Source organism: Folsomia candida, unplaced genomic scaffold, assembly GCF_002217175.1.
Source record: "Folsomia candida strain VU population unplaced genomic scaffold, ASM221717v1 Fcan01_Sc011, whole genome shotgun sequence".
Classification (NCBI taxonomy): Eukaryota; Metazoa; Arthropoda; class Collembola; order Entomobryomorpha; family Isotomidae; genus Folsomia; species Folsomia candida.
Genome location: NW_019091203.1, coordinates 273,044 through 285,137, shown reverse-complemented (window position 1 = coordinate 285,137; position 12,094 = coordinate 273,044). Strand labels below are relative to the sequence as shown.

At 35.8% G+C, this 12,094-nt stretch overlaps 1 protein-coding gene across 1 annotated transcript; it reads right to left on the bottom strand.

Annotated features, from left to right (window-relative positions):
* Positions 1-4,749: 4,749 nt before the first annotated feature.
* On the bottom strand, positions 4,750-10,541 carry LOC118437037. The gene is made up of 4 exons (XM_035855805.1): positions 10,200-10,541; positions 10,016-10,081; positions 9,892-9,942; positions 4,750-5,367 (listed from the first exon to the last, which is right to left on the bottom strand). Exons 1-4 carry the CDS (start codon positions 10,539-10,541, stop codon positions 4,900-4,902), a joined length of 927 nt encoding a protein of 308 aa, XP_035711698.1. The 3' UTR covers positions 4,750-4,899.
* Between the last annotated feature and the right edge of the window lie 1,553 nt (positions 10,542-12,094).

Sequence of the window (12,094 nt, the reverse complement as noted above, 5' to 3'; positions counted from 1 at the left end):
AGTGGAGAATTTGTTGCTCTCGTCCGGCTGATGATGACGCATGCACCTTCACAAGAGATTCGAGTCCAAACATATTACATTTATAAATATCGTCGAGTTCTAATTCCACAAGCCTTTAAAAACCTTTTTAATTCATTTGTCAAATGATAAATAGGAATTATACATGGGACACCAAAAATTAAAATGATAAGGAAATCAGTAAATTATTAAATATTTAGAAAATATGCATTTTATTATCATACAAACATTCTACGATATGCAATAATCATTTGTCTTTATTGCATATTTGCCACTGCATGATCTTCCCGCAATTTTGTTCACTTCTCCGAATCTTTGGCGGGTGTTAAGTTATACACGTTTAAGCATGTTCCTGTACATTAATTTCACCATCCCGTCCAGAATGGTGGAATTGCGAATCGTGCCCCTCCTACGTTGTATTTTCCAAAAACAGCCTGATGGCATTTGGCACTGCCCAAATCACAGGAAACAAGGCCCTTCTCACAGTTCGTATTCCCCTCGCAGCCATCGAGATAGTCCTTACATCGAGGGTTAGTCCGACACCATTCCAGACTTTCTGGAACTTGTCGGAAGCCGAAGTTCAAAGGCCCACCCCAGCCGCCTCCTTTACCTGGAGCAACAGGCGAGCTGAAAAAAATTTGCAAAAACACGTCTCAAAAATTTCGCTTACAATGAAACCTATTCCAAGCTACGCCAGGATTTTTAAGCGAGTTAAACTCCGTTTCACGAAAGATGATTTTACCGCGAAACGAAAAGAACACGGTATTCTCATGCTTCTTACGGTGGCAGTGAAATCATCCATCGAGTTTATATCCAACCAAAAAATCAATCACATGGTGCTTCCGTGTGCTTTGCATGGCCCCAAGAAAGAAAATACTTGGGACATAAATAGTTCCATTTTTTAGTAAATTTTCTGCTCCACCATTTGTGACCTTTGGCCAAAATTTTTTTTCCACAAATGCATAAGTGCCGTGTGATTCATAATTTTCATCCAGGTTTTTTTTATATAATTCACTAAAAATCCAGGTGTAGCTTGGAGTCTCCAAATTATTTGGAGTGGACGTTCATTAGAAAATCAGTTGGCAGTGAAATGCCATAACTTTTTTATTAGTAAAACGTACGGGGCAGCATATGAATTTAGGTCAGAAACATGTTATGTTTCTGACCACCAAAAATTCAACCACAAAAAATTACCCTGGTGAAAACTAGGTTTCATGCGTTTTACCGTACTTTAGCTTTAATATGTCACGTGACCGCGAGGGGGGGTAATGCATTAATCATCATTGGTCACCAAGTGGGGGAGGCGGTAAAAATTGTCCAAAAATCGATCACGTGATTTATAGACGCTCCCTAATCCGTCGCCTTATTGCGTCCGATTTGATCGGATCGGGTATATTGTCAAATAAAAAAACCGATCGGATAATTTTTTTTCAATTCTTAAAAACGCTTTTGGGTATTATAATAATAATAGGAAACTTACCATCCGCCGTATATGATGAAAGGCATCTGCCTAGATTTCCGGTTACTTTGAACATTTGCATTTTCGGATTTTAGCCCGATTGCTAAGGATTTATTTTAACGTTGCTAAGATAATTTTTTAACGTTCCTAAGAAAGTTTTTTAACGTTGCTAAAGAATTTTTTAACGTTGCTAACAAAATTTTTTAACGTTACGAAGGAAATTTTTTAACGTTACGTCATAACAGAAATCATAACAGAAATCATAACCGAAATCATAACCGTAATCATAACCGAAACGATAACCGAAATCATAACCGAAATGATAACCGAAACGATAACCGAAATCATAACCGAAATGATAACCAAAATCATAACCGAAATCATAACCGAAATCATAACCGAAATCATAACCGAAATCATAACCGAAATCATAACAGAAATCATAACCGTAATCATAACCGAAATGATAACCAAAATCATAACCGAAATCATAACCGAAATCATAACCTAAATCATAACAGAAATCATAACCGAAATCATAACAGAAATCATAACCGAAATCATAACCGTAACCATAACCTAAATCATAACCTAAATCATAACCTAAATCATAACCGAAATCATAACCTAAATCATAACCTAAATCATAACCGAAATCATAACCAAAATCATAACCAAAATCATAACCTAAATCATAACCTAAATCATAACCGTAATCATAACCGAAATCATAACCGTAACCATAACCGAAATCATAACCGAAATCACAACCGTAACCATAACCGAAATCATAACCGAAATCAGAAATCTTATCTGTGCTGTGATTGGTGGAGCCAGGAAGCCGACAACCAATCAGAATGCAGGAATGTCACGGAAAATTTCACGGGACGGACTTTTCGAAATTATAATATAGATTACAATTATTTCTAATATCAACTTAACCAATTTAACAAACAGAAATCAAGTTTAAATGCCGATAAGAAATTATTATCCACTTTTTACATATGGTTCCCGCGCTGTTACATATATATTATTCATTTTTATATTTATGTACAAGGCACATAAATATGTATATGCAGGATAATTCGATGCATTTACATATGCCACCTTATGGATTAAATGAATAAAAAAAATTTGAAAGTTATAGCATCTACGCTACTTTTTTGTAGCAGGTTTGCTTTTTCTCCTCATCAGATGCAAATAGCTCTCCACACCCTTAGCATGGGCAGATTGTGTCTATGTAAATGTCAGACCCATTAATTTTGTCGTAAGTTATTGGCACGAGTGTTCACACGCAAAAATGGGTATTTTAATCTGGTCGCACTAAAATAATGGTGGGACTTACGCACAAAATAATATAAATATAGATATGGATAGACAGTAATGTTAGTATTAGATAGGTATGTAGATATTACGCTTTAATTGAATCATGTTCAAGGTTCCATTTAATTAAAAAAATAAAATGTAGAACAACTCCCCTAGAAATTAATTCAGAAGGTTGACTAACAATGCGATGGCGTGAAGTGTAACCCTCCGAATTGACTGAAATTTCGAAATTACGTTGTGCATGTCAATACAACCAACGTTTCTTCAGGCAGATTGTGCGATGGTCAGAATTTGGCAAATTATTTTAGGGCAAAGTTGAAAAATATGCGAATTTTTTCACAGAAAGAGAATGGAAGTTGAGTTCGCTTTCTCCGCCTGGTAAAATTCGCCCGTTTTTCAACTTTGAACTCAAATATTTTGGCAAATTCTGACAATCGCAAAAACCGCCTCAAGAAACGTTGGTTGTATTGACATGGACCACGTAATTTCAAAATTTTAACCAAATCTAGGGGTTACACTTCACACCATCGCATTGTAAGTAGGTTTTACTAACTTTAAGGTCAATAAAATTTAATTATAGGCTTCATCCTGGGTAATATTTTACACATGCATGATCCTAACTGTCCCGATTGTCATCTATATTATAAGCTGGAAATGTTTGTCTGCAACGGAAGTGAAAGTAAATGTTCCGCAACGGAAGTGAAAGTGGAGAAAGTCAAGTTTCGAATGGCGCGAAAATTCAAAATAAATTCAAAATTTAAAAATTAAAAGTCAGATTTTGGGGGTTTTCTGATGGTGGTTATCTGGGAATGGTTGTCTGATGGTTATCTGGGAGTCGTTGTCTGATGGTTATCTGGGAGTGGTTGTCTGATGGTTATCTGGGAGTGGTTGTCTGATGGTTATCTGGGAGTGGTTGTCTGATGGTTATCTGGAGTGGTTGTCTGATGGTTATCTGGGAGTGGTTATCGTGGGAGTGGTTTCCTGATGGTGGTTATGTTGGTGGTTATGTAAAAATCAAGGGTGCTTATCTTATAGTTGACATATTTGTTGTCGTGACCACATTACTTTAAAGTAAAATAAAGTAAAGTAAAAGTGAAGTGGAAGTCAGTTACGAGTATGCTGAGTTGGCCACTTTACTTTAAACTAAAGTAAAGTAAAAGTGAGGTGGAAGTCAGTTACGAGTATGCTGGGTTGGCCACTTTACTTTAAACTAAAGTAAAGTAAAGTTAAAGTGTGGTGGAAGTCAGTTACGAGTATGCTGGGTTGGCCACTTTACTTTAAACTAAAGTAAAGTAAAGTGAAAGTGAAGTGGAAGTCAGTCACGGGTATGCTGGGTTGGCCACTTTACTTTAAACTAAAGTAAAGTAAAGTGAAAGTGAAGTGGAAGTCAGTTACGAGTATGCTGGGTTGGCCACTTTACTTTAAACTAAAGTAAAGTAAAGTGAAAGTGAAGTGGAAGTCAGTCACGGGTATGCTGGGTTGGCCACTTTACTTTAAACTAAAGTAAAGTAAAGTTAAAGTGAGGTGGAAGTCAGTTACGAGTATGCTGGGTTGGCCACTTTACTTTAAACTAAAGTAAAGTAAAGTGAAAGTGAAGTGGAAGTCAGTCACGGGTATGCTGGGTTGGCCACTTTAATTTAAAGTAAAGTAAAGTTAAAGTGAAGTGGAAGGTGGTAACGGGTTGGTCACTTTAAAGTAAAGTAAAGAGTGAAGTGTAACAGTTATGTATACCCGTGGCTGACTTCTAATTCACTTCCAGGGCACTTCGCAGTGAAGTAGCCAAGACAACCAGCTCAAGATACCTACCATGACACATTTAATTTTGTTTAATTCACTAATTTCCAGAGACATTTCATTTAGCTTATTTTGAATTTACGCGTCATTCGAAAGTATCTTTACTATCACTTTCGCTGAGGAACATTTACTTTTACTTCGTTGCCGGCAGACATTTGCAGCTAATAATTCTCGCTGGCCCGGCGGGAGACGGGCTTATTCGCTAGTACATACATATTACATTATTGAATTAATAGTTAATTAGCAAGTCGGTTACTCATTTATGCACAACACACTTTGCATAAATGAAATTCCTGCATAAATTAAACATGCATAAAAAAATCCCTCTCTCCACAAACTTCGATTGCCCTTCTAATAAGCTTGACGTTACTTGACAAGTATGAATACGTCTTCTTGACCCGTAAAAGGCGGGGATAAGCTTTACACAAGCGGAAAAATGAGACATATTTCTTTAAACTGGGTACACCAACGCTTGTAACTTTAAGACCGGCTAAGTAATCAGGCCATTTGATATTAAGTCTTCGTGTCCTCTTTTCCATGTTGAAATTTGCCTGCAGCCCGTCTAAAATTTCGCCAAAATTGTGCGCCAGGACGACCTGTTCGTAGTACCGGTTCACCGTCTGTTCCGAAACATATGTAGCTGCACTACGAACTGCGATTTCGTACGATTCAAGCGTGTCTGTGGGCTGAAATGGAATTTTGTTCGGTTTGTGCTGCATTTCTTGGGGTGAAAGGGTGCTGAAAGGGGACTTGAAATCCCGGATAAGTTCCTGAATGTAATAAAAAAACAAGGTATGTACAACCGGAGTTATCAACAGTGAGGAAATATATGTAAACGGTGTTGATTTAATTCGTCCCGCTGGTTTTATGGTAACCAAACACACACAAACAAACATTCATTCCGAGCACCCGGAGGAAGAGCATCTCTCCTCGCTCTTCTCTCCGGTCTTGTAAATTGCTTGAAGAAGGTTCCTGGCTACCTTTGAAAAGTCACGTTGTGTAACAACCAACTGTAGACTTTGTCGTGATTCCCCGACATTGTTACCCCCTAGGACCCCACTGTCCCCTGACCTCAACTAACCTAGGCCTTCCAAGTTGTGTCAAACATCATCTCACCTCATCATCGTCATCTACTTTGGATTCAGGACCAGCACCAGGTTAAGTTTTTAAGGTTTTAAGTTTCTAAATTAGACTTAAGTTAGCATTAATTTTTATTACTTTTAAATGGCTCCAACGTCATTAAAAAAAGTCAGTAGAAACTCTAAAGCTATATGTAAAAAATCAGTTAGTAACAAAAAATCCAAAAGCTCATGTGTTGTTTGCTTAAAGTCAGACCGCAGAAAATTAGGCTTATTCTGTAGCTCATGCGGATTATATTATCATAAGGTCTGTATTAATATTAATCATAGTGAATATTCATTCCTTATCGACTCGGATGAATTTAAATGTAGCTCATGTAAATTTTTAGATTTTACGCATTCATCTCGTGGTTTTCATATCTCAAACGACTGTAATGCATGTCTGAAAACTCATAAAACTAAGATAATAATCACGTGCATATTTTGTGGAAAGCAATACCACCGTGCTTGTATTATAAATCATACGACTACTGTTAAAAGAAATTAAAAGGGGAAGCTGGCAGTGTATGTCTTGCATTTTTCCGATTAGTCAAATTGAAGACAATGACCCGGACGACTTTTACACTGGAAATAGTTTGTCTGACCATATTAGTTTATCCATTCCCTATAATATTCCCAGCTTACCAAAAGGTCTTAAAATTATTCACTTAAATGTAAATGGTCTTTACAGTAAAATTGACCAACTTCAATATTTGCTTAATTACTTAGGAGCTGATATTTGTTTAATAGCAGAGACACATTTAAATTTGGACGAAGATTACCCTGGTCTTGATATTCCTGGATATCGGTTTGTAAGACAAGACAGGGAAAGATTTTGGGGAGGATTGCTTGTATTCTATAAAGAACAGCTCTCCATAACCGTACTTGACACTCCACCATTTACATACGAAACAGAATCTCTAGCCCTAGTTCTAAAACTCCCTTTCTCAAGTCCATTTCTTATCTCATGTATATATAGACGACCAGACAGTAAAAATCTGGCATGCTTTTTCCCAGAATTGAATCTCTTTTTGTCCAAAATCTCTGACTACTCGTCAATATATAAGGAATCGTACATATTTGAGGGTTTTAACATTGATCTCTTAGTTAAATCTTCAATTGGACAAAAATTGATTGGGGGATTACAAGAGTATGGGTATTGTCAACTAATAACTGAACCTACCCATCACACTAAAAATTCACATACACTCATTGATCACATTTACTCTAACTCAGTTGAATTCTCTTTAAAATCAGGAGTTTTCACTTCTGGTATCTCTAATCATGATATTATTTATTTAGTTAGAAAAAGGCAACGACAATTCTACCATGTAAAAACAATTCGTAGCCGAAATTTTAAACAATTCGATGGGGAAGCATTCTCCAAGGACATCCGAACTTTTCCTTGGCATAACTTTTTTCCCCTAAAGACAATTGACGATCAAGTAAACTTTGTTGAATCCTCACTTTCTTCCATTTTAAATTGTCATGCACCTTCGGTTACAAAAACTATTCGAGCCAAACGCTCGGCTTGGTTAAGTGAGGACGTTAAAAAGCAAATGCGTGCTCGTGATAATTTAAAGAGACAATTTAACCAATCTAAATGCCCAGTACTTTTCAAAAAGTACCAGGCACTGAGAAATGCAATAAACATTGCGTGTAGGAAAAATAAACAACGACATTTTCACGACCTTTTCAACAAATCTAACGAATCCAAAGACTTATGGTTTGCATACAAGCAACTCACAAGTACAAACTATAAGTCCACAAAAATTGACCAATTACAAGTGGACGACGAACTAACTAATTGTCCTAAAAAAATCTGTAAAGCCATTGCCGAATCTGTAATTATTAAACCGGAGACTTTGGACAACCTTGACATCCCTCAGTTACCTTCGTCTGAGGAAATTACTCCCATTTTTCCACTTGAAGTAAACAAAACCATTCGTAAAATGAAACCAAAAAAGTCCCCTGGCATATCTGACATCCCCACCCGCATTATAAAAAAATTCCCTGATGAACTTTCTCCCATACTTTCAGCTCTATTTAATAATAGTTTACACATGGGGAGGTTTCCATCTCAATGGAAAACAGCTTTAGTCACTCCACTCTTTAAAGTTGGGGGCACAAAAACGGATCCGAACCGTCCGATATCAGTTCTACCGTTTTTCAGTAAGGTTTATGAACACATATTAACATTTAGAATCACAACAATATGCACGAAAAAAAAACTTATTTCAGAATCACAATTTGGGTTCAGAAGTAAGCACTCTACGTTCCATGCACTAACTCATTTGACTCAAAAAATTTATGACACACTTGAAAAACGCAATTACACACTAGTTTTATATTTTGACTTGGTTCGTGCTTTTGATTCGATATCCCACAAGCTTTTAATTGATAAATTGCGTCACATTTATCATTTCCCAGAATACCTTATAGTCATAATTTCGGATTACCTGAAAAACAGACACATTAAAATTAAACTAGGGAACTTTATATCTGACTCTTTCCCTATATATGCATCTGTCCCCCAAGGGTCAAAAATTGGACCAATTCTATTTAATTTATATGTAAACGACGGCGTTGACCAACTTGAAGGTCACAAGGATGTATTTGCTGATGATATTTCGTCATTAGTGTCCCATAAAAACTTTGACACACTTCAAAAAATAGCAATTGAAAGGATTGAAATCCTGCATGCATGGTGTAACTTAAACTGCATGAAAATAAACTGGACTAAGTCCCATTTTATGATTTTTAGAAATAGTCGCACGAAAAAATACCCCATTTGGATTCAATAAAAACGGTAAATTTTGAAATAACCAGGGTCTCTGAATTTAAATATTTAGGGGTCTGGTTAGATGAGGAGTTAAGGTTCGACGTGCATGCAGATAAAATTATTAACAAAATTACACCTCGTATTCATTATCTGCTGAAACTCAAAAGGAAAATTCCTACCGATAAGTTTCATCTAATCTTCAACGCAATTGTAATGTCTTGTCTTGAATATGGTATTCAAATATGGGCTGGATCTTCCAGTACCACTTTAACACGCGTCCAAAAAGTCGTAAATAACTGTCTCAGATCTTGGGTTTCTCCACGTATTATTAACATAAATGTATTATATGAAATGTTAAATTTACTTAAGTTAGATGAGTACCCAAACTACTATCTTTCCCTTTTTGCTAAAAGTTTTACAAATGATTATAAAATATATATTCCTAAATTACTTCAAAATTTTGTTACTATTCATGGATCGGTTCATGAAACAAGGTCCACAAATTGTTTCGTTATTCCACCACACAAAACTGTGCTCTTTGAAAAAAGTGTTAAATATAGGTTAATAAAATTTTGGAATGAACTACCAAATGAAATTAAAGATGAAAAAAATCTTGATGTCTTCAAACTCAAGTTGACGGCGTATATTTTAAAAAGGAGATGTTAATCTTAAGCTTGAAATTAAATATACTACTAATTAAGTATTTAGTTAAATGTCAATGGTTGGAAATCAGCATGTTATCACGTTGTTACCTTTTGACAATAAAGACTTATTATTATTATAAACATATACGCAGACACAAACTTGCGAAAACGACAAAAGAACAGAGTTAAGGGCATGATTTGTATACATTGTGGAAAGACTATATTTTATAAAAAAAAATGATCTCAAAGTTCTCATCATTTTTGAGGGTCAAATATTTAAAGAGAAATTGGAACGAATTAAATCAAAACCCTTTATATTGATGTTAATTAGACAGTTTAAGTCAAAGTTATTGGGAGCAATGGGCCCACATTTGAGAAATTTGATATGGGGAAAATAAAAATAGTACATCGGAAAACAACAATTTTTAGACCACCCACTGGCCAACCCGTTCATAATTTTACTCGTGCCAAGCTGAAGACGGGTAAGGTACATACATGCGGCGCAAAACCGCCATCTCAAATTTTTGATTACGTAATGTATGCATGATCCCTCACAAGGCTTGTAGACTAATAGTCGACGACTATCGTATAGTGTTAGGTAAATAAGTACAAAACCATATTTTTCAAAACCGAATTTTAAAACAAGAAATATCTTTTCGACCAACTATGAACTTCAGAATAAACAGACAGACAAAATGACAATGATGGTCGATACGCCCACTTTTAATGAACTTAGGGTAAAATGCATACCTTCATCTTCTCACGAGTAACGTGACGATTTTCGACAATAGCAGGAGCTACCTGTGCACATTATCATGACGTAATCGTAAATTATCAATGTCGTAAGTTCTTATTTAACATTAAATCCATTTACCTTTGGGATTTCGTCTTTTTCTTTATCGTCATCTTCATCTTCACTACGATAGTCGTTAGCATCAGGCTAGAATTTAATATAAAGCACAAATAGGTACGTGGTGTGCATAAAATTTCTAAAGCATGAAAAATTAGCTAAAATTGAAGTAGAAAACTAATACGAAATTATTTGCTATCAAATTTACCTCAGTATCTTCAACTTTTAACCTTTTATGGTTTGGGACGAACGTGTCATCGGTGTCATCGTTTCCGTCATCAGTTGGCTCCACTTTTACGGAAAATTCTTCTTCGTCAATGCCTCGTTCGGTTAAAAATGCGTTCTCAAGGTGACCGATGTCATCTCGAAAGGTGGACAATTCTAGAATATGGGCAACATTCAGTAACAACGCAGAATGGAGGTCTCCCAGCGTATGTTGACTGGTTTTGACTATTAAATAAATAGTGTCAATCAGTCCCAAATCTAAATAATATAAAACTTGAAGAAGACTCAAATTCCTAATGGGAACGTTTGGTAGAGATATTTGCATCCGAAGAGGAGAAAAGGTCGACAAGTTTTACACTGTCCAAATTCCCTATGTGTTTTTTCCTCTTCAGATGCAAATAAGTATCCCTACCAAAAATTTGATTTTGATTTGAACAAATTTCATATTCAACAAATTACGATGGAATCACTGGCGGAAATAGGGGTACGCAGGGTACGTCCCACGTATCGGCCCCCGCCAGACGACGGCCCCCGGCCTTCGAAGGGTCGGGGCCGTACATATATTACAAAGTCGGAGGCCCGCCAGCCGACGTTGTAATATACGTACTACTCAAATTCTTTTAAAAATAAATACAATAATTTCCAGAGAAACTCAACTGTGTGATAACCACTGTGGGATGATAATAGAGCTGTGCATGGGCCCGATTTTTAAAAACCTACTCCGAGCAAATTTGCGGGGCCTTTTAAGATGGAATCTTGGTAGTTAATGGCAACACATTTGGGTGGAAAACACCCCCACCGGCCAGCCACTTGATCGATCATGCCCATCTACGAACTCATCCTTCATTTTTACCCGAAGATGAAGCATGCAAAATTTCAATTCGATAGCTTTTGTTTAACGGGAGTTATCCTGCCTAAAGACGGACGGACAGACGGACGGACATCTTGACAAATCTATAAGGCCATCTTAAAAGGCCTAAAACCCAGCCCGCCCAAAACCCTACTGGAAAAATCCCTAACCGCCCGGCCCGACTGGATTTTTCTGGGCAAAAAAACCCGGCCCGTCCAAAACCTTATAGGGTAGGGTCGGTTAGGGGTTTTTAGGGTAAAACCGACCCTATACACAGCTGTAGATAATAATGCTATAATATTATTAATGCTTCAGAAATATGGGACACGAGAATTGTTTTTTCTAAAATGCACCAAATAATTATTTTTCCATAAAATTGGCATGAAATAATTTCCACTAATCCCCAATTTTTATAACAACTATTCTCCCAAATTGTTTTTATAAAATGCTATAAAACAAACGAAATATTTTTAATTTTTACAATTTTCTGAAATTATGTATATATTTCTAATTTGTACAAACTTTTTATAATATGCAAATTGTTTAAATTACTGTGTTCAATTATTTTTAATTGTGCACATCCTGTTTCTAGATTCTCTGATTTTTGAAAATTTGTAATTTGTGTCAAAATTTGTTTTTAGAAATTATGAAAATTTCCCTTGGCATGGAGTAACGATTTTTTTTAATTACTTGTAAAAAATTTGAAATTGTGCAAATTATTTGAAATTTCAACATTTGGAAAATTATCTAAAATCCGACAATCGAATTTACATTAAGATCAGTTTTATACACTCGAATTCCGGTTTTGCGAAACAAATGGTTTTAGGCTTATCGCAAACACTTTTTTTTGCAAAACCTGGATTTAATAATTTATTAAATTAGTAAATTTTTAATTTTTTTAAAATTAAATGTTATATTAATGAAATGTTAATTGCTATATTAATATTAAATGTGCTACGACCACACACTATGTCGGAGCTAATAATTAATATTTCTCACTGTTGGGATAAGACTTTGTGGTTCTGAAT